The sequence below is a fragment of the Eschrichtius robustus genome, chromosome 12 (genome assembly GCF_028021215.1).
Source record: "Eschrichtius robustus isolate mEscRob2 chromosome 12, mEscRob2.pri, whole genome shotgun sequence".
NCBI classification, from domain to species: domain Eukaryota; kingdom Metazoa; phylum Chordata; class Mammalia; order Artiodactyla; family Eschrichtiidae; genus Eschrichtius; species Eschrichtius robustus.
This window is the reverse complement of record NC_090835.1, coordinates 52,757,863-52,781,407: the sequence shown is the minus strand read 5'-3', so window position 1 is coordinate 52,781,407 and position 23,545 is coordinate 52,757,863. Positions and strand designations below refer to the sequence as shown.

At 41.6% G+C, this 23,545-nt stretch overlaps 1 protein-coding gene across 4 annotated transcripts in view; it reads left to right on the top strand.

The window, feature by feature from the left end:
* CNOT10 (CCR4-NOT transcription complex subunit 10) overlaps nucleotides 1–22,258 on the top strand; it is a 64,366-nt gene extending 42,108 nt beyond the window's left edge. For all 4 annotated transcript variants that reach the window (XM_068558379.1, XM_068558377.1, XM_068558378.1 and 1 more), the window contains exons 14-19: nucleotides 11,673–11,786; nucleotides 15,268–15,398; nucleotides 15,964–15,999; nucleotides 16,196–16,323; nucleotides 20,781–20,856; nucleotides 21,818–22,258. In XM_068558379.1, coding sequence (XP_068414480.1) covers nucleotides 11,673–11,786; nucleotides 15,268–15,398; nucleotides 15,964–15,999; nucleotides 16,196–16,323; nucleotides 20,781–20,856; nucleotides 21,818–21,969 — 637 coding nt within the window. In that variant the 3' untranslated portion in view covers nucleotides 21,970–22,258. The remainder of the gene's footprint in view (nucleotides 1–11,672; nucleotides 11,787–15,267; nucleotides 15,399–15,963; nucleotides 16,000–16,195; nucleotides 16,324–20,780; nucleotides 20,857–21,817) is intronic.
* Nucleotides 22,259–23,545: the final 1,287 nt, after the last annotated feature.

Below are 23,545 nucleotides of genomic sequence, written 5' to 3'. Positions count from 1 at the left end.
TTTTGATTTTTTAAAACTTGACAAAGGTAATTGTTTTTTTCAATCTTCAGTTATATTAAAATTTCTTGAATTCTTATTTCTTGTATGAGCCATAAGATAGCAAGAAAATAAAAAAATACTATGACAAATTACTGGTGAAACAATGGCAAAAACAAAACATACAAAAGAATATCGTGGGACTTCCCTGGTGACGCAGTGGTTAAGAATCCTCCTGCCAATGCAGGGGACGCAGGTTCAATCCCTGGTCCAGGAAGATCCCACATGCCACAGAGCAACTAAGCCCATGCACCACAACTACTGAGCCTGCGTTCTAGAGCCCGCGAGCCACAACTACTGAGCCCACATGCCACAACTACTGAAGCCCGCATGCCCTAGAGCCTGCGCACCACAACTGCTGAGCCCGCATGCTGCAACTACTGAAGCCTGGGTGCCTAGAGCCGGTGCTCCGCAACAAGAGAAGCCACCACAATGAGAAGCTTGCGCACGGCAGCAGAGTAGCCCCCACTCGCCACAACTAGAGAAAGCCCATGTACAGCAACGAAGACCCAATGCAGCCAAAAATAAATTTAAAAATTTTTTTTAATTCCATTTTATTTCACTCCACAGCAAAATTTTTTTTATCTTTTTTTTTTTTTTTGGCTGCGTTGGGTCTTCGTTGCTGCCCACAGGCTTTCTCTATTGTGGCGAGCGGGGGCTACTCTTCGTTGCGGTGCGCAGGCTTCTCGTGGTAGCTTCTCTTGTTGCAGAGCACGGGCTTTAGGCGTGTGGGTTTCAGTAGTTGCGGCATGAGGGCTCTAGGGCGCGCAGGCTTCAGTAGTTGTGGCGCGTGGGCTCAGTAGCTGTGGCTCGTGGGCTCTAGAGCACAGGCTCAGTAGTTGTGGCGTACGAGCTTAGTTGCTCTGCGGCATGTGGGATCTTCCCGGACCATGGCTTGAACCCGTGTCCCCTGCATTGACAGGAGGATTCTTAACCACTGCGCTACAGGGGAAGTCCCTAAAATGGAATTTCAAAAAAAAAAAAAAACAGTCAAATTTGGGGATTCCCTGGCTGTCCAGTGATTAGGAATCTGCCCTTCCACTTCAGGGGGCACAGGTTCGATCCCTGGTCATGGAACTAACATCCCACATGGCGTGGCCAAAAAAAAAAAAAATCAAATTCCAACCATATAACTAAAATAAACTCACTATGCCAGATTTTCATCCAAGTGGAAGTGTGTAAAAACAGAGCAAGTTAAGTAAAGCTAAACTGGGTTTGGTATAAAGTGAGCTGATGGGAAGGGGTGGATTGTAAATTTCAGCCAGGACCATATTTGGGAAAATGCTTTAATTTGCCCAAAAAATGTACCATTTCTTCCCCAATATGCCTAATATTTTCTATACATTTCTCTGTTTATGGAGCCACCTGCATTTTATAGCTATCTCAGGGTTCATCTATCTTTAATAGGTTATTTTATATGGTAAAAATACAAGTAAGACAAAAGGTTCTGCAGTGTAAAGTGAATATTGGCCAATCCCAGTCCTCTGCTTCCTCTCCCTTGAGGGGCAACTGCTGACCAGTTTCCTATGTGTCCTTCCAGTGAGATTTCTCATTATCATCCCAGTATATGTATATATGGGAATTTTACACTACAGCTGCAGAGTTCCACACTGCTCTATACCTTACTTTTTGCATTTGACAGTATGTCTTTAGAGATTGTTCTATATCAGTAAAGAGCTCTGTTTCGTTCTTTCTAATGGGTGCATAGAATTGCATTATATGGATATGACAGTTTATTTAACACTGATTTATATTTAGCTGTTTATAATGTTTTCAGTCTCTGCTATTACAAATAATGCTGCAGTGAATATCACTGTGCACAGTTTTTAAGGGGAATCCTTAATGATGAAGGTATTTGAAACGATATTTAAGGTTAACTTAATTTTTACAAATATATTTGAATGAATACTAATCTTAAGGTTGCTTTATGTATGCATATGCAGTTTAAGAAGTTTATGATTCCACACTGGTTGAACAGCTGCAGAGTTGTGTGATTTAACTTTACCTTCTGTAAGTGGCATTAAAGAGAAGGGTATGTGCAGGGTGGCATACCTCCTCTCAAAGAGTTTTGTGCCTTTCACAACTGTTTTCTTTCCACACACCCTAGTAGGAGGATTGGTGGTTTTCAGAGAAAATAAAACTACTTCCCTACTTTGTGGAAAGGGGCAAAGGGTCTCCATAGGGAATTCCATCATCATAAAGTGAGGTAGAGATGGGTTTGCTGATATATATTAACCTTTTTTTCTTATGGAGCAGATGGGAGAAGGGAAATGGAACAAGACAGAAGGAGCCTCAGGGTAGATTTATAAAAAGAACCGCTCTGCAGGACAGTAGTAATGGTAATGTGCAGACAAATGGTGTGGGGGAAGGAGTCGTAAAAGATTTGTGTCGTAATTTTCAAAGCTATAAAAAAGCTCCCAGCACAGTTGGGTGTGTTAAAGGGCAGTTCTGTGGCAGGAGCCAGCTGTCTTCTACAGAAAGGGGTCTGACATAGTGGTTCTCCGTTGAGATCCTGGAATTCTTAGAGATTTCATCCATTTCTGACCTGAATTCTTTTATGTGATTGGAAATGTGTGTGACTAGTGTATAGTTTAGTTTTTATGGACTATTATATTTGACCCCTCTGCTCTATAATACCCAAGACACCAGTGCAAAACCTCATTTCCTATTTCCAGCATAACTAATATGCTGTAAATTATCATGACTGTCCTAATGGCCACTTGTTAGCATATGGTTCAGAGCTTCTTGACTATTTTCTTTTTTTTTTTCATTTGTATGTAAAAGAAGATGGGGCCAAAAAAAATTCATTCTAACCGAGTTACAAGTATGTTTTCAGAAGGCATAGGACACCTCAAGCAATTGTGAGATTCTGTATTAAAATCAAGGTAGCTTTCAGAAAAATATTCTCACAATTAAAACAGAAATTTGTCCTCCAAACAGGAAAATGTCTCAGAAATCAACTAAATAGTTTAATTGTGAGGCTCAGATGAACTTAGAGATACCGATATAATGATGAAGAAAAGCATATATATAATGACACTGTGAGAATATTGCTTCAGTTCCTGAACCACCTAAAGCTCTGCAAAGCCATTGGTTTCATTCAATTAAGAAAACACACACAGGGACTTCCCTGGTGGCGCAGTGGTTAAGAATCCACCTGCCGGGCTTCCCTGGTGGCGCAGTGGTTGAGAATCTGCCTGCTAATGCAGGGGACACGGGTTCGAGCCCTGGTCTGGGAAGATCCCACATGCCGCGGAGCAGCTAGGCCCGTGAGCCACAACTACTGAGCCTGCGTGTCTGGAGCCTGGGCTCCGCAACAAGAGAGGCCGCGGTAGTGAGAGGCCCGCGCACCGCGATGAAGAGTGGCCCCCGCTTGCCACAACTAGAGAAAGCCCTCGCACAGAAACGAGGACCCAACACAGGCATAAATTAATTAATTAATTAAAAAAAAAAAAAAAGACACATTTGTTAAAAAAAAAAAAAAAAAGAATCCACCTGCCAATGCAGGGGACATGGGTTTGAGCCGTGGTGCAGGAATATCCCACATGCTGCAGAGCAACTAAGCCTGTGTGCCACAACTACGGGAGCCCACGTGCCTAGAGCCTGTGCTCTGCAATAAGAGAAACCACTGCAATGAGAAGCCCACGCACTATAACGAAGAGTAGCCCCCGCGCGCCATAACTAAAGGCTGTGCACAGCAACGAAGACCCAACACAGCCAAAAATAAAATAAATAAATAATTTATTTCTTTAAAAAAAAGAAACACACACACTCTGTAGCCTTGAGTTAAATAAATGTGATGACTTTAAATTTTTAAAATAGAAGATTCTATTTCTAGGTTTTGTCTAAGAGAAATGAGAACTTGTCCATGGAAAAATTTCATAGCAGCTTTACTTGTGATAGACAAAAAGTAGAAATAGCCCAGTCATGCATCAGTGGGAGAATGGATAACTAAATTACAGGCCAGGAATTCCCTGGCAGTCCAGTGGTCAGGACTTCACGCTTCCACTGCAGGAGGCACGAGTTCAATCCCTGGTCGGGGAACTAAATCCCGCATGCCCCGCAGTGCAACCAAAATTTTAAAAAAAGAGTTAAAAAAAAATAAAGAATAAAAAATATATTGCAGGCAACTCCGTGTATTGGAATGCTACTCAGCTGTAAATAGGAACAAGCTGCTGATGCACAAGTCAACATGATATGAAACTCAAAACATTTCGTGTTTCTTCTTTTACTCAATATAAGGTACATGCTGTATGATTTTATTTATACTATTTATACGACAGGCAAAACTATACAAAACCAACTTATGTTCATAGAAATCACAACAGTGGTTGGGGAACTGACTGGAAGGAATCTTTCTCGGGTGAAAGAAATATTCTGTATCTTAATTGGGCTGGTGGCTACTTGTGTATATTCAGACTTATCAAACTGTGCAGTTAAAATAATATATTTTAAGGTATAAAAATTATACCTAACTTAAAATTTTTAAGGTATTTTGAAATTTTTCAAAATTAATATAATTTTAAATATATTATTTGGGGAAATATAATTTAACCACTAATGATTGATAAATGCTCAGTTTCTCTTACATATATATCACTTACGGGGTGATATGACATGGAAAACTTGGTTTCTTGACAACAACAAAAAAACCCTTTCTTTGTATTTTACGTGTATTCCTTAGACCCTAAGGCTGCAGTGTCCGGTACCAGAACCACTCATCACATGTGGCCCCTGAGCACATGAGACGTGGCTGGTGAAAGGTCAGATGTAGGACACACACTGGATTTCAAAACTTTAAAAAATGTAATATATGTCAGTAATTTTTTATATTGACTGTATGTTGAAATGATATATTGGATTAATTTAAATCTATTAAAATTAATTTCACCTGTTTCTGCTTTTTTTAATGTGTCTACTAGAAAATATAAAATTACACTCGTGGCCCCAATTATATTTCTGTTGGACAGTGCTGCCTCTAAGGTTTTAGAACTGTTTGAAGTGTTTGTATTTGTTGATACATGGTTTCTACAAATGTGTAGTAATGTTCCTATGCCAGTTTTCTCACATGCCACAAAATTTAGCTGAATATCTCGTCTGAAAAATTTGTCTTTAAAAGGCCTAAGGTCCAAATGAATCTTAGAATGTAGAAGCATGTGTGGGATTGATATGTTGGCCATTTGCTTTGATTTAAATATTAATGTTGCCACATGCATTTGGGAGATAACGATTGTCATATAGTGATTGGTTATAAGGATGTACTTTTTTTAAAAAAAATAAATTTATTTATTTATTTATTTATTTATTTATTTTTGGCTGCATTGGGTCTCCGTTGCTGCACCCAGGCTTTCTCTAGTTGCGGCGAGCAGGGGCTACTCTTCGTAGTGGTGCGCAGGCTTCTCATTGCAGTGGCTTCTCTTGTTGTGGAGCACGGGCTCTAGGCACGTGGCCTTCAGTAGTTGTGGCACGCGGGCTCAGTAGTTGTGGCTCACAGGCTCTAGAGCGCAGGCTCAGTAGTTGTGGTGCACGGGCTTAGTTGCTCCACGGCACGTGGGATCTTCCCGGACCAGGGATCAAACCCGTGCCCCCTGCATTGGCTGGTGTATTCTTAACCACTGTGCCACCAGGGAAGTCCCGAGGATTTACTTTTAATATTTTATTTTTTTTAAGTCAAACATTTATTGACTGTCACTCATGTCTTATATTTTTAAAACAGCTTTATTGAGATATAATTCACACATACCATACAATTCACCCATTTAAAGTGTACCATCCAGTGTTTTTTAGTATATTCACAGCACTGTGCAGTCACCAGCACAGTCAATTTTAGAACATTTTCATCACCTCAAAATGAAACCCTGCACCCTTTAGCTGTGACCCCTTTATCCCCAGTCTACTCCCAGCCTTAATCTACTTTCTCTATAGATTTCACTGTTTGGGACTTTCCTATGAATGGGATCATATAATACGTGGGCTTTTATGACTGACTTCTTCCACTTAGGATAGTGTTTTCAAGATTTATCCAAGTTGTAGTCTGTATCAGTACTTCATTCCTTTTTATTGCTGAATAATGTTCCATTGTATGTGTATACTACATTTTGTCTATCCATTCATTGGTAGACATTTGGATTGTTTCTGTCTTTAGGCTATTAAGAATAATGCTGCTATAAACATTCATGTACAAGTTTTTGTGTAGACATACGTTTTTCTTTTTCTTGGGTGTATACCTAGAAGTAGAATTGCTGGGTCCTATGGTAACTGTTTAATCATTTGAGGAATTACCAGGCTGTTTTGTAAAGTGACTGCACCATTTTACAATCCCACCAGCAGTGTAAGAGGGTTGCAGTTTCTTCACATCCTCACCAACACTTGTTATTCATGTTTTTGAATATATGTTGTAGTGGATATCAAGTGGTATCTCACTGTGGCTTTGATTTGCATTTCCCTGAAGACTAATGATGTCAAGCATCTTTTCCTGTGCTTATTGGACATTTGTGTCTCTTCCTTTAGAGAAACGTGTATTGAGATCCAAGATTTTGATATATGGTCAGATATATGACTTGCAAATATCTTCTCCCATTCTGTCGGTTGTCTTTTCACTTTTTTGGAGGTGTCCTTGAATCGCAAATATTTTTCATTTGATGAAGTTCAATTTATGTTTTATTCTTTTATTGGTCATTCTTTTCGTGTCATATCTGAGAATCCTCTGCCAAATTCAAGGTCATGAGGTTTACCCCTATATTTTCATCTAAGAGTTTTATAATTTTAGCACTTAAGTTGAGGTCTTTGATCCATTTTGAGTTAATTTTTGTATACAGTATGAGGTAAGAGCTCAACTTATTAATTCTTTTGCATACTAGTGGTATCTTATGATAAAGAAAGAAGTTCATAGGATTAGTCACATATTAACATTTTAGGGAATTCCCTGGTGGTCCAGTGCTTAGGACTCGGCGATTTCACTGCCGTGGCCTGGGTTCAATCCCCAGTTGGAGAACTATGACCCTGCAAGCCAAGTGGCGCAACCAAAAAAAAAAAATGTCATTGTCGCATAGTGTTTTAATAACTGTCATGGATATGTACGAAGTCTTATATGTTGCATAATATAGGACGTCTTTGTTATTCACTCTGAGATTGTGATATTAGTGAACTTTTAGTTTCTAAAACTAAATTAGAGGCTTCTCTAGAACCTGGAAAAGAGCATAACAGAACTAGAAAAGGGTAGGATATAACATTGGGGCCAGACTTAAAGCGTACAAGATAAAAATGAAATTTCAATTTGTCTTTTTTTTAATAAGAGGCTCAAAATGGATAAAAGGAAATGTTCAGACCAAATTTAATTAGGCCCAGTTATTCCACAGGTATAAATTATGGAACCTTAATTAGTTCTTTTAGACTCTGATGTGACACTCAGTGAATTATTTCCCATTCAGTTAAAAGGGACCTCCCATGGGCCAGTGTTTTAAAAGAAGATGAATCAAACAAATGGTTGATAACATTAATATTACAGGCAGTTTTAGTGTACTTAAGGAATCATATTTCTTTTGGTCTTACACAAGTGGTTCTGTTATAGCTCATGAGACATTCCTAAAACAGGATTATAGCTAATAATCTTTTGAATCTCATATTGCTCTTGCTAGAGACTTGACCCCATTTCAGTCTTACAGCTGGGTCTGGTCCTACTGAAACTTTTTTATCTAATAAACTCTGCCAAAGCGGGAACCTGCCTGTGTGACATATCCTTCACCTTATCAGCAGTTTGTGTTTACATCAGCATGATTCACACCTGAGTCCCAGGACCCCATTCAGCTGAACTGATGATCACATTGATCACAAGCCAGGGTTAGAATAATTCTTCAGTGGTCTCCCACTCTGGAGAAACCCCACAGGGCTCCTGCTGACATTGAACAAATCATTTAACCCCTTTAGGCCTTTCATTCCTCTTCTGTCAAATTGGATTGCATGATCTTAAGGTCCTGTCCATGTATAAAATGCAATGTCTGTGACTGTTGCATTTTATTTGCCACCAGGGGTAAGACTGGGTTCCTTGAGATGCTAGATTTGGTTGAGGAGGAAAACTTCTTCAGCTTCTTTGAGCTGGGCTTATATTAGTGTTGGATTTGGGGTGTGTTTGTCAGTAAGATTCTTTTTGCACAGAACTGTTATTAGAAAGCAAAATGTTAAAAAAAAAAAAAAAGAAAGAAAGAAAGCAAAGTGTTTACAGAAGACATGAAGTGAAAAACTTATCTAATTTAACTTTTAAATTTTCTTGAATTGGAAGTTGACAGGTTTAACATTTTCTAGATTTTTGTAGCTAAATGGGAACAGCTTGTATATTTTTTTTAATTTTAAAATCCAGTACCATGTTCAGTTTATTGGAAGAAATTCTTTATAGGATTTTTTGAGCCAGTTTTTCAAATAATGTTTGCCATGAAGTTACTTTGTGAATTTATTTTCCTTTGACCGATGGTGACTGACTGGATTTACCCCCATTTTAGCCTCTTTTGATATGGGTTGAGCTATTTCAGACACTTGGTTCATTTTACTCACAGAATATATGGCTTGACAAATTTTAATGCCCAGTCTTAACATAGCTTGTTGCTGTAGTTTGGTCCTTTAAGGAAAATTATTTCCCCATTTCTCTCTCTTTCTTCTCCTTCATCTTTTTGTTCCTTTCTTTTCCAAGGGTTGGCATTCTGTGGACCTAAAGCCAGCTCCTCCAGCATGCGGAGGAGAGGGTGGGGTTGTGTCAGATCCGCCGCAGCGGGGCGGGGAGAAGCTAGCGTGTCCTTTCCCTTGAGGTGTAGTTCTTCCAGTCTGATGAACTGTCAGATCCACTGAGCGGCTGGTAAAGCAGATTGGACAGTGACTCAAGGAAGTAAGAAAGTAGTGGGGCAGGCGGGTGGGTGGGGGTCAGTATTTTAAGTAGCAGCTATCAGAAGTATAAAGTGATTTCTCCAGAGGCTCAGTAGAGAGAGCCGTGTGTGTTTCTAGTGTGACTGGTCTGCAGGAACTATGTAGAGTGGAGTGTTGTTTTCTAAGAGGAAAAGGAGGATGAGTGAGAGGGTGGTGAGAGATGAGTTAGGGTGGGTTGGAAGGCACTCTGAGAAGAGGAGCATAAATGCCCCAAAGTTTTGCATTCACATATTCAAGTATTTTTTAATAGGAGGCTTGTATTATTAGTATAAATCTTTCACCTTGTTCTAATTTGATATGGTATCTTATGGGGAAAGAGGTAAAAGCCAAGGAAAACAAGATTTTTACCTTATACATAATTATAGTTTGGGAAACAGAATCCTGCTGCAAATCTTACATGACTGATTTCTGGACCCAAAGTGGGCTTGACAGTGGGCTGGAGCAGTAATAGCCCCCCTACTGTCAGGAGAGGCCGGGGCAGGCTTTTCCCAGCAAGCCTGCCTGAGGTGAGGCCTGTCCTAGACTCTAGGACCTAGAGCGTGCAGGGTGACTCCCCTGTGTTTGGGAGCCGGGAAGGAACTGGCCTGGTCAGCAAGGTGGCCTGCCAGCAGGACAGGTGGGGGTCTGGGTGCCTGGAGAAGTAAATCTAAAATGTTGAAAGCTGTGGTCTTCAGTGATTACCTATTAAACACCTACTGCAGATGGTGAGAAATTGCTCTCTTCTTTGTGTAGGAAACAAAAGATGCAGGCTTCTGCTTTTAAGGAGCTATGTTTTACCCTGGCCTTTGGCAAAGTCACAGATGAAAATGGATATTAAATTGTATGACTGCCATGAGCTGATGGTGGTCTTGGGCCTCTGGAGACTTAGGCCTTTAAACGTCATTCTTTGTCTTCATAATGCATATCTGGTTGATGAATGGATGTTTATTGCCATTTAAAAATAAAACTACAAATAAACCAAAAGAGGAAATTAAGTCACCTAATCTCACCACATAGAGCTAAGCACTGAAGTGCTCCTGAAAATGGGAGATAATTAGCCAGTGCCTCCGTCCTGTGGGCCCTGGAGTCTTACATCAGTGAGAGGACTCCCCCCCGGGGCTGTAGCTACAGGGTAGCCTTGCTAAGTGAAGACAGCTCTTGGAGACACCAGGATGACAGTCGGCTTGTCAGGAAAATCCCTTTGGAAATAACACTACTTGCCTGCTCTTAAATTACTCTCTTCTATGAACAGGGTTCAGATTTTACATTAGGTGCTCAGTAACAAAATGTAAACTTGTAATGTTTCAATTAAATTCTGTTTTCTTCCTTTTTAAAAAGACAGATTATATATGCATGCATAGTTATGTATGCATTAGGAAAATCATAATGTAATCTTTTCTTTCTACTTTATTTTTAGGGCAGTCTTATGAATTGACAGAGAAGCAGTGTGATAGGATGGGAAGAACTGTGAATTGAGAGTCCACAGTGTTGCCTGTTAGCAGACTTTAATCACATACTCTAAGCTAGTGAATATATTTAATCACTTTGGATCTCAGTTTCTACACTGATAGAAAACAAGGACCCACAGTGGGCAATCTTCTAGCCCTTATCATCATAACCTAAGGCCATAAATACCAATTTCCTTGTGCCAGTCTACTTTTCTGTGTTGTTAGGAGTTGAGGGGCTGCTTTTCGTTTAGTAGATAATTTTCTAAGGTTCCAGCAACCCGGAGTGAGCCAGTAAGGAGGAAACAGCGGGCTGCTTCTGAATTTGCCTGGCTATGCTTTTACCAGAGGGGCATTTCTGGTCAGAGGATTTCAGAGTGTTAGAAAACTCTGTGTTGCCAGGATGGTTACATTCTTCCTTAGACTGAAATTACAACCCAAGTGCACTTCATGATATACATATGTATTGTAATTTGTAAACATAACTCAAAACCCTGTATCTGAGTCAGGTCATTTGTGGTCGGCCATTCAGACCTCATTTCTATTTGACAAGGGTTTATTTTAAGATTGCTTTGTGGAGCGGTTGTTTAACATTCAAATGATCTATTAGTGTCAAGTCTTTGGCTAGACTTGTTTTAAATGAGCTGACCCTTAAGTAGAAAACAAAACAGAAATTTAGGTTTCCAACCCAACCTAGCAAAATTGGTGTAACTTAAATTTTTTATCTTCACATGTATTTATTCAGCCTGGTTTTTCTTCTTGAATATTCATTTAGGATAATAGTACCTATGTGAATGAAATTCTTTTAGTTACTCTTGATACTGTTGCTTAGCAAGACCTATAGACTTCTTAATAGTTTCAGAGGAGAACACTTTACAGTAAGCTGAGCTAAATGGATTTTTTAGTAAGTTAATTGTGTTTCTTAGCAGAGTCGCAAATGTGCTTCCGTAGTGTTGTTTCTAGGATGTTAAAAGAAATGTTCTATGGAAGTAAGTTCTCACTAGGCCATTAACTATATTAATTTTTTACAGGCTAAATAAATATATATTGTAACTTCATTTGGTTATTTTGTTGGAGATGGGATGGAAGCTAAAGATGATTCAGGTAAATAGCTGAACTGAGCCTCAGAGGGTAGTTTACACATCATTCTAATTCTTGCCATTAGTACCGTGGCTTCCTCTCTCCTTTCCTGGTGTCCAGATTGCCACAGCTATAATTAGGGCATTCTTTCCTGTTTAACAAATATCATCATTGTCACTTTGTAACTCAGGTCTTCAGCCCTTGCCTTTTGTGTTCCAGATGCTCCATACTCGCCTGTAGTGCTTACGTGGCTCTGGCTTTGGGTGATAACCTTGTGGCTTTGAATCATGCAGATAAACTTCTTCAGCAGCCCAAGCTGTCAGGATCCCTGAAGTAAGTGTGCCTTGCCCTGTGTGTCCCTGGTTTGTTTCCTTTGGAGGGTTTCAGTTAGTTTGTGGTGCATATTGCTTCTTTTACTCCTCCAGTGGAAAATTATCTTCGGGAAAGCAAAAAGTTTCTTTCTGAATTTGGTAACTGTGTGTTTGGTAGTGAAATTTTTTTCACTTGTTGCACCTCAAGGGTTATTGGAAATGGCATTTGCTGTTCTGAGCGTTAGGAAGCAGAATCTTTGGGCTCTCTAGTGTCCACTGCTGGGTCTGACTGGAGCATGTTATCACATATTAGCTCCCACACAAGCTGAGTCCTCAGGGAGAAGACCCACACAAAAAGGAGTTTGGTCAACAGGATAAATAAATCTGCTTCGAAGAATGCAATTAAGGTAGACAAATAAGAATTTTAAAATATTTTTCCAGACTACTGTACCATTTCCTGAGTACATGAGTTTTATTTAAACTCTTCAGATGCCTCTTCAATATTAGTGTCATTGTCATTCTAAAATTTTGCTAAAGCACATGATCTTTTCTTTTATGGAAATTGAGGAAGATGCAGCATTCTTTGAATCTTTGTATGATGCTGATGCTAGAAATTTTATCCAAGACCACAAGTACTCTGCATAGCATTAGGACAGTTGTTTTTCTCATTCATCCTGTGGGTATATAGTTATAATTTCCAAAATATGTTCTTTTGCCTTCTAGCGCCCTTTGTTTGTAACATGCAACATTTAGAACTGTGAGATCATACTCAGAGGAACAATTCTATAAATGTTTAATTATTTTTGTCTTTTAAAAAAGTATTACTTTATATAAGCATCTAAAATTAACATTGATTAAGGTTGTTTCAGGTCAGTGTTCCCCAAACATGCCTTGTGTTTTATTATTTTTTGTTTGTTTTTTTGTTTTTTTTTTCATGCTTTGTGTTAAAAAACAAAATTAAAAGAGCATCCAGGCACATAAGAGACTTTGTCACAATTCAAGTGTGAGCGCTCCTGCTTGCCTGTGAGAAAAAAACCTTGTCTAATATCCAGGCCCGGAGGGTCCTGAGCTCGAGGTCAGGGCAGTCGCGTTACCTCTAAGGCGCCTTCCCTCCTTCCCGTGGCCCAGCCCCGTGAAATACCAGTCAGGAACCTCGGCCTGCGCCCCACTGGACCCGCGCTGCTCAGATGTGGTGTGCGTGGCTGTCAGTAGAGCAGAGTTGTGTGTGTTTTTTTTCTTTTTAACAAAAATGAAACACGAATCCTCTCTGCTTTTTTTAATCCTCTGGCTGACATTGTGATCACTATTCTCAAATAATCCCAATTAGATTCTTTACTTGGCATTTATTGGAGGGTTTTTAACCTCATTTATCAACTTCTTCCCTCTGAACGTCAAAACAATAAAATTCTTAGATTTTATGATTTCTTAGCCAACCTTGAGGGGTTGGCCAAGCCATGTCTGATAACTTCATCTTTAATTCTCTTAACTATTCTATCCTAAGCACTGGTTTCTAATTACTGGCCAGGCCACTATCTTTCCAGTGAGGATGAGCATTTCCTGCCTGTGGCAGCCCAGATACCACAGCAGCTTTACCCAGCTGCTTGTTGCCTTCCGTACACCTCATCTGGAGTTCTGGGCTCTGAGTGGCATGAATGCGTTTAACTTGGTTTAAAAAAATTTTTAAGTAAATTCACAGAAAACAATTTGAAGTAGTTCTTTGAATTTGTGTGTTTGTGTTTTATAATGATTATTGGCTTATAGATACTGCTTTAATGAAGTTTTTTAAAATATCTTATTTCAAAGTACATTTGAGGTTACTGATTTTTTTTAAAAGTTGTCATTTCTTTTAGGGTATTTGGTGGGGAAGCAAAATAGAAGGGCATTACAGCTCCTGCTAGTTAGAAGAAAGAAATTGCTTAATAAAGAAATAGCTCTTGAGTGATTAATGTGCATAAATCCCAGAAAATGGTCAAATTGAAAAGAGCCTAAGATTTGAGGACCCAAGATCCATGTGGACAGACTCAGTTGGGACAGGCCGACTAAAGGAGGTGAGAACTAAGCTGGCCTTTAAAAGGAGTTGGATTTTGGCCTGGCTTTGCACCCCAGGAGGCAAGGCCGCAGGGAGCACAGTGGGGTGTCCCGGCCAGGACACCGTGTCTGGTGGGAACAGAAGAATCTTTGGGGGAATGAGAATGTTGACTGAATACAGGAAAGTGGGACCAAATTGTGGAGAGCTTTAAATCTATAAGTTTAGCTTTGTTTGTCTTATTTTGTTCTCAAGTAGAAAAAGTCGTTAAGATTTTGAGCAAGGGTGTAATATGGCTGAGGCTGTTTTAATTTTGAAAAATCAATCAGATGATCATGGGGAAAATGGCTCAAAGTAAGACACCGGAAGAAGCAGGCTGTTGTAAACCTGGGGAAAGCACATCTGCCCAACATCAGTGGACATAAAATAGACGATGTGAAAAGGAGGACACCTTTGGAATAGAAGTAAAGCTGATCCAACCCAGATCTGGTCTGGCGTCCTGGTGCCTTTTGACTGTTCCAGCAGCAGAGGCTGGAGGACCCTAATTCTTTTTTTCTCTTTTTCTCTCTTTTTTTTTTTTTTTTTTTTGCTGTGCTGCACAGCTTTCGGGATCTCAGTTCGCCGACCAGGGATTGAACCCTGGTATAGCAGTGAAAGCCCAGAATCCTAACCACTAGGCCACCAGGGAACTCCCTGGAGGACCCTAATTCTGATCCTCCGCTCCTAGGGAATCCGTCCTTGGATCTGCCTCTTATTTTAGAACTTCATTACCTTCTTATGTTATTTTCTGTATAAACAGAACAGCATAAATTTGCCAACTTTATTTTATTTTAAATTTTTATTGAAATATAGTTGATTTACTGCCAACTTTAAACTGCTTTTTTTTTTAATTTATTTATTTTGGCTCTGTTGGGTCTTCGTTGCTGTGTGTGGGCTTTCTCTAGTTGCGGCGAGTGGGGGCTACTCTTCGTTGCGGTGCGCGGGCTTCTCATTATCGTGGCTTCTCTTGTTGCAGAGCACAGGCTGTAGGCGTGCAGGCTTCAGTAGTTGTGGCACGTGGGCTCAGTAGTTGTGGCTTGCGGGCTCTGGAGCTCAGGCTCAGTAGTTGTGGCGCACGGGCTTAGTTGCTCCACGGCATGTGGGATCTTCCCAGGCCAGGGCTCGAACCTGTGTCCCTTGCATTGGCAGGCAGATTCTTAACTGCTGTGCCACTAGGGAAGCCCCTAAACTGCTCTCTTAATTGATATGTCATTTGTTCCTACTTAGCGAACATAAAAATTATTGTATATTTAAGATATTTTTAAAGAGATAAAATTTAAATGACCCTTAATCAATCCATTTATAAACTTAGATTTCAATTCAAAGACTTGAAATATGTGAAACACACATATACCAAATTCTATTATACTTGGGTATTTTTGTGATGACCTACTTTTCAGTTTGGAATCTGGTTGGTTTTTTTTTTTTTTCATTTTAGGTTTCTGGGCCATTTATATGCTGCAGAAGCCCTCATCTCTCTGGACAGAATCTCTGATGCTATTACTCATTTGAACCCAGAGAATGTCACTGATGTCTCCTTAGGGATCTCTTCAAATGAGCAGGACCAAGGTTAATGAGGACACATTTGATCAGAACTCGTCACCATTTCCACTGCCTTTCCATTGTAACTCAGGATGTGTGGAAATTTAAGGGCACGGTTGTAAAGGGAAGGGAGTTTTAGGTCGGCACTGTACGGTTTTGGCTGTACTTACTTTATACTAATTGTTTGCTGAGGAGACCTAGGAGTTGATTATCACATGGTCTAAATTCTAACTTTTGAAAGGCTGATAGTGTTACAACAGTTTGTTTTGATTCTTATATTTTTCTCTTCAGAGGGATTCCACAATCCAGGGGAGAGTAAAAGTATGGCATTCAAAAGTCAGTTTTAAATCATGGCTAAGTTTTTGAGGGAGTGAGACTAGTTTTCACTTTATTCAGGGTTATTTCTCAGGCCATGGTGGTGGTGGTGGTAGGTAGCACTCTCATATCTTTTATTAGAACCTCTACTACATGAAAAGGAAATATTGTGGTAGATTGCTTTAATATTAGATTTCCATTTCATAAAGAAAATTAGGTTTTTAGAAAATATACTCTGTTGTCCGACCCCCTCAGATTTATTTTCATGTCTTTGTAGGATCAGACAAAGGTGAAAATGAAGCAATGGAATCCTGTAAGTAAGACGTTTTGTAAAGACTTAAGTAGCCCGGCCTGCTTCCCAAAGACTCACCCTTGAGCCACTGTGTCCTTCCTTTGTCCACCTGAGGAGTAGAGCTAGGCTTTATTCTGGGCAGCTGTTCGGGCAGTAGAGGGGGTTGCTCTCTGGCCCTTGGCCTGGCCTCTTCACATGTGTCTGGTCTTCTCCCCAGCTGGGAAGCGGGCCCCTCAATGCTACCCCAGTTCCGTCAACTCGGCCCGGACCGTGATGCTGTTCAACCTGGGCAGCGCCTACTGCCTGAGGAGCGAGTATGACAAAGCCCGGAAGTGTCTCCACCAGGTGAGGCTGGGCCAGTGCCAGACCATCTTGTGAGGCAGCCAGCAGAGGGTTTGGAGTTTCTAGGCTCTGTTATTTTGTTTGAGGCTTCTGATCAGTTTGTTAAACATTGAATATTACTCCTCCAGACATACTCTTGGAAGGTACACAACTGATTGTTGTTGCAAATGAACCTAGGCACCTAATGGAGAGTTTTCCTGAAGATTTTAATCATTGAAATTTCAAAAGATTGGAAACCATCTAAATCAGGGCTCACTTAAATCAATAATGGTGTGTCAATATAGTTGAACACAATGCAGCTGTAAACCCTATATACTAAAATGGTAACATATCCAAGACATACTAAGTGAAAAGAACAAGATGCAAAACAGTTTTTATATAATCCTGTATGTGCAGAAAAGATCTCCAAATGAACACACCACAAACTGTTAACATTGGCTGCAGGGCTGGCAAGATAAGTACTGTGTAGATGGAGCACTGAAATGGGAGACTTTTCACTGGATACTCATATCCTTTTTAGCTTTGAATTGTATGAATCTCTGTCCACTCAAAAAGTTAAATTACAAATACATCTTTTAAGAAGAAGGGTTCACAAAGTCAGTACCAAAGAAACTCCATCTACAATAAAGAAAGCTCCTGGCAATGTGTAACTAAAACAGACCTCTGACTTCTACCACTGAGAGGGGCCTTATCAGCAGGTCTCAAGGAAGGTTCTGATTGGGCCTCTTTAGGTTGCCCATCCCTGGACTGATCATGGGCAGGGACCCATACCTGTAGTAGGAGAACAGGTACTGCCATTGGCAGCCCCAGAGGAGTTTCCCAGAATTGGAAAGGGGTATTTCCTCAGAAGGATATTAATTCAGGACTTCCCTGGCAGTCCAGTGGTTAAGACTCCACGTTTCCAACGCAAGGGGCGCGGGCTCGATCCCTGGTCGGGGAACTAAGATCCCACATGCCGTGCAGCACGGCCAAAAGAGTTAAAAAAAAAAAAAAAAAAAAAATTAGGGGGAAGAAAAGGATATTAATTCAGCACACATACTTCTGGGCTAAGCCAAGGGAATAAGACAGTAGTAAATAAGTGGACGTGATACAACCCTTCCCCCATGGACCTTACAGTCAGGAGATGTCTTCCTAAAAAGGGAATTGCAAGATCAGAGGTTATGCAGAATTTTCAGACTTCTAATATAGAAAGTTTGTGCCAAGGACTTCCCTGGTGGCGCAGTGGTTAAGAATCCGCCTGCCAATGCAGGGGACACAGGTTCGAGCCCTGGTCTGGGAAGATCCCACATGCCGTGGAGCAACTAAGTTCATGTGCCACAACTGCTGAGCCTGCACTCTAGAGCCCGTGAGCCACAACTACTGAAGCCCGCGTGCCTAGAGCCTGTGCTCCGCCACAAGAGAAGCCACCGCGGTGAGAAGCCTGCGCACCGCAACGAAGAGTAGCCCCCACTCACCTTAACTAGAGAAAGCCTGCGTGCAGCAATGAAGATCCAACGCAGCCATAAATAAATAAATAAATAAATTTATAAAAAAATAAAAAAAGAAAGTTTGTGCCAGATGGTGTATTCACCAGCAGCACATAAGAGAACCCACATCCCCATATGTTTGCCAGAGTAACTGAAACTGAAATTAAACCTATTCTCAGGAGGTAAGGCGGCTTCCTATGAAGGTGACCTTGTTGTGTCTAGAAGTGAAGATTTACCACGTGGAAAATAACCATGACTGATATTTAGTCAACTTAGTGGCATCTGGTCAGCATTTCTGATCCAAAATCAGCAAAGCGAAGTGATGGACTGTCCAGGGAACACGTTTGATCTAAGAGTTGAGTGCAGGAGTTAAACGGGAAGAGTTAAAATGTTGCGCTGTTCTCCGTGGCAAGGCTGGGCTGTTGAACAGCCCTTTGGAAAGTGCCCGTGGACCTCAAGGCCTGCAGCACACAGGCTTTGGATGTGAAGTTGCAGTGTGTACGCTCTAGCTCAGGTTCTTGTGCAACAGGTGGCCATGGCGGCAGCCACGCTGGGAGAGGCAGATGGGGTCAGGCCTGGTTTGGGGTCTGAAGGGGGTTTTGTTTTGGTCCCTTGGTTTTTAGGTTAATCCAGTGGCTGGACCTTGTTAATGGGGAGGCTCACCGTGCCTGGGAGGGAGAACAATGAGGTGTGAAGAGTTGGAAAGGGCTCAAGTAGAGTTTCCGAGGTTGCCTGCCCACCACTAACCATTATGAACAGCCAGTAAGCAAAATACCATTCTCTTATAAAGTTGTTGCCATGAGTTCTTGTATTTTAGAAAAGGCTGCAGTCAGTGCAAAGAACAATAGATGACCTGTGTTAACTAGCCAGTTGGAAGGAAAGTGGAGATTTTAATATCCACAAAATGATGTAAAGGTGGTCTTGCCTATTTAAAGCTAGGCCAAAAGTATAAAATCTCATTTTCTGAACTGAGCTGTGGTACATCAGTGATGTGGTAGGAGGAATAAAAAGCCTCCCTGCTTCATTCGCGAGGAACCTGGGAGCGTGTGCTCTGGACGAGAACCCCCACTAGTCTGAGATTTCTTCTAATGCTGCCCGGACCTGACCTTGTGCCCGTTTCTGGTCCCCCAGATGTCTCCCACACTCACCCCGTGGCCTGCACTGCCGTGCCTCCCCGCTTTCTGCCTCTCAGGTATCCACCCTTGGAAGACAGAGACGGGCTTCCCTTGCCCAAAAGCTCTGCATTCGAAGAAACTCTTCTCTCTCTTCGTATTCATACTACGTTCCCTTTCCTCTCTCCCTAACAGTAAATTTGTTTGGATTACTGTTAGTTATTTGCATGCTGTTTATTATCAGGGTAAGTCCCTGTCTTACACCCACCTCTGGTCAATAAATATTTGTAAAGGACACTTTCTGATTAGATTAAGGGAAGACGCAAAGCAGTCTGGAAGCATGAGCACCTGAACCTGGATGGGGAAATACCAGTTGATGGTAAGACGAGGAAGAGGCTGCGGCCCAGAGGGGCCCAGACTGAGGGAATAAACCTACAATCTCAGCACCTTCAACCAGAACAGGACTACATCAGAAAACTGCAGGCTGGTGTTATGGCTCTCAGATCTAGGAAAGGACAGCATGTTGCCTAAACAAATAATTGTATTTCATTAAATTGTACTGTTTCAGTTCTTAAGAATGGAGACATTGAACAAGCTTTTTTTTTTTTTTTTTTTTTTTGGCTGCGGTGGGTCTTCGTTGCTGCACGCGGGCTTTCTCTAGTTGTGGAGAGCGGGGGCTACTCTTCGTTGCGTTGCGCGGGCTTCTCATTCTGGTGGCTTCTTGTAGCGGAGCACGGGCTCTAGGCATGCGGGCTTCAGTAGTTGCAGCACACAGGCTTCAGTAGTTGCGGCACATGGGCTCAGTGGTTGCAGCGTGCGGGTCCTAGGGCACGTGGGCTTCAGTAGTTGTGGTGCGCGGGCTCAGCTGCTCTACAGCATGTGGGATCTTTCCGGACCAGGGATCGAACCCGCGTCCCCTGCATTGGCAGGTGGATTCTTAACCACTGCGCCAGCAGGGAAGTCCTGAACATGCTTAGTGGTATATTTTTTTTATATTTCCAGCCTTTTAAGTTTGAATTCTTATTCCTGACATTGGGAATTTGTAGCTTACAATACTAAGTTGTTACTTAGGAAAAAAAAATAGACATGCAGATTTGGATAGAGGTGCAACTGTGTCTGGTGAAGAACTACCAGCAGACCTGGATGGGTGACTGGAGTGTAGAGTCAGGAGTGTCTGATCACCCATCTCAAAACCAAATACAGCCAAGAGATAGAAGAAAACCAAGAGGGAAGGAAAGCTTTCTCCTATTAAGAACTCATTATGGATTAGGCAAGGGAAGATAAATATTTAACTAAAAATAATGTCTAGTTTAATCGGGAGGGATCAAGACAAAGACAGCTGGACTTCCCTGGTGGTCTAGTGGTTAAGAATCCACCTGCCAGTGCAGGGGATACGGGTTCGATCCCTGGTCTGGGAAGATCCCACACGCCACAGAGCAACTACTGAGCCTGCGCTCTAAGGCCCGCGTTCCGCAACTACTGAAGCCCATGTGCCTAGGGCCCATGCTCTGCCACAAGAGAAGCCACTGCAGTGAGAAGCCCATGCACTGCAACGAAGAGTAGCCCCCACTCGCCACAACCAGAGGAAGACCGCTTACAGCAATGAAGACCCAGCGCAGCCGAAAACATAAATATTTAAATTAGATTAAATAAAAAATAAAAGAGTTATAATGAAGTAGCTTTAAAAAAACAAAAAGACAAAGACAGCTGAGGACCATCCGAGCATAACTGTAGTGTCCCAGTGAGGTTGAGTAAGTTTGCTAATTTGTCATTGGTAGGTTGACATTCCTTTTTTTTTTTTTTTTTTTTTTTTGGACATTACTTGGAGTTTGTATCTTAAGCTATCAGTTTTTCATGGGTCTCTTTTTTGTTTTGAGCAAAGGCGGCCTCAATGATCCATCCTAAAGAGGTGCCCCCTGAAGCCATCCTGCTGGCCGTCTACCTTGAGCTGCAGAATGGTGAGTGATTCTTCTCTTGAGTTAGGACTGGAGCCCTGCAAAGAGCCCGAGATTTTTGGTGTCTGCTTTTTCTCTTCGAAATTTAAGAGGTATTACCCATCAAGTTCTTCTAAACAAAAATGTAGCGAGGGAGTTTTTGGTATCTTGCAAATTCCTACTTCTTGCAGGTTAAGCATATTTCCTTTTATCTGTGAAAATGCAGAATAGCGTAACTTCTGACAATTATAATCTCTACTAATTAACCTTTCTCTTAGGCATCCAAATGACTCTAATTGAGAACCTGAGTCAGAATGCAGTGGGTTTGAGTTGTATACCTTAGTGTTTTAAACATAGGTGTCGTTAATGAGTTTTACAGTAAGCCAGTTCCTGCCGAGACTTTTTATTCAGACCTAAATCCAGGTCATGCCTCTGGGGCATATACAACCTCGAGGATGTGGCTTACTGGAAGAAAGGCTGTGGGCCCTACATAAGAGAAGGCATGAAGTAGAAAAGGAGAGCTGAATGGGGGAAATGAGAGGGTACAGAAGTTTTAAGAGTTCTTAGTCATACCCCCTTGCTGAAATCCTTCCAACGCTCCCCTCTTTCTATAGCTGAAGGAGCAGCATTAAGTGCCTGGCACCCAGCAGGCCTTGTCCTCCTAAAAGGTGTGGTAGGGTTAGTACGTGGTCTTAGAGCCCTTCTTTTGTGCAGTCCACCTGTAGACAAGTTCTCAAACTGGGCTCCACCTTAGAATCAGTGCAAAGCTTTTAAAAATCGCGTCACCCAGGTCACACACGAAATTTCTTAAATCAGAATTTCTGGGGATGGTGCAGCGGGCATTACATGATTCCAGTGTATAGCACAGGTGGCAGACCACTGCTTTTCTCCATCACCTTTTACCCCCTCGCGGGATTCTGATGGCTTGCTTTGTATGTGGTGGTATTGTTATATGCTTTTTTTGTGATGGGAAGTGTTTTTATAGGTAATACCCAGCTGGCCTTACAGATCATCAAAAGGAATCAGCTGCTCCCTGCAGTGAAAACACTCTCTGAAATGAGAAAGAAGCCGGTGTTCCAGCCCGTCCACCCGATCCAGCCCATCCAGATGCCGGCCTTCACTGTACAGAGAAAGTGATATTTTGCTCTTGGAAAACTGTTACCTGAGACCCAGGGGAGTATTTACAGGCCTTTTTAGTTGTATCGCAGCAAAATGAATAAAAGACAGATGGTAAAGGATACTAGTTTTGAAGACACAATTTTGAAATGATTCTAATCCCTGATTTTTTTTGCTGGAAGCTTACGTCAAATTAAGGATTCACAGCTCATTTTCATCGGTTTTCCTTTAATCTTTGCTAGACTATTATTTTTGAGCCATCATGTGATATATCTGTGTCATAGGCAATTAAAACACAGTCTTACCAGAACAGTCTTGTATAATACATTTTGTCTTTCTTGCAACGGTTAGAGTATTTTGGCATCTGAGATTTAGTGTTAAAGTTTTAAAAATGGAGAGAACGGCATGAGCAGGAGATGAGTAGCCAGTCCAGAAGCCAATCAGAGGGGAGGGGAGGTTGGTGTGTTGTATGCCTAGTTAGGACTAAAAGGGCCAGAAAATGCGTAATAAAACCCATAGGGCTAGTCAAATTGGGTTAAGAAGAGATGACTGATCTGATAGGAATCAATCGTTTGCTTAAAAATTACAGATGAAGACAAACAGAGTTCAGGGCACTGGTCTTGTTCACCCTCCTGTACCCATAGGCAGAAGCACCGGTTCTGGACCCTGTTAGCAGGGAGTTCAAGGTTCATTGCTAACCCCTTTGGAAATGCAAACAGGAACTTAAAAGCTTCTTTCCAAGACAGGTATGTGTTGCAGGATTGACATGGCCAAAATTTGTCCATAGGGTCGATACACTAACTGTAAGTAGGAAAAACAAAACACACTACAGGCTTGCTTTAGAAAAACTGGGTGACCCCTAGTCAAGAGCACATTTGGTAGATTCATCAGAGCGTGCCGTTTAGGATCATCCCTTGCTGTCAACATCTCTTCAGTTCCCAACTTTGGAGACCAAGTTCAGATAGGGAAACACACTAGCTGAATCTACATGGTTACTCGGTTTCACAACTGGAGAGGGGAGTGTTTGGATAAGCACATGAATTTATCCGAAACTTTATCTGAATTATTCTGTTGCTGATATCAAACAGTTTAGTTAGGGATCTACACAAGAACTGAGTATTTGTGATGTGACTAGACGTTGCCCACAGATGACTCAGAGAAGGGGAGCAATTCTTCTTTCACTTGAACACGGGATGGATGTGCACAAGGGCTCAACTGCTCTTTTGCCACGTTGCAGTTGTTTTATATACAGAGTAGATTCTTTCCAGGAGGATACAGGAAACAGAGGTGGCCTAGCTCCCTTGGGCCTCTCGAAGGAGGCTTTTCCAAATGGGATGGGAGTAGGACCCGTAAGCTGCACTGGTGCTGGTCCAAGTCTGCAGGTGCTGCTTTCCCAAGCCCCGGACAAGCAGCAGCACCGTGGGACCCCCTTGTGTGCTGCAGGGTGGTAGCAGCATTGCTTAGCCAGGGCATTTCCTGGACAGAGTCCACATGCTTCATAAACTGCTGGGAACCCACAGGGTCTTGGGTAGTGGTATGGTGGTAGAAGGCCTGTAATTGTACTCGAGGGCAGTACATCTTTGGAGAAATCTCAAAA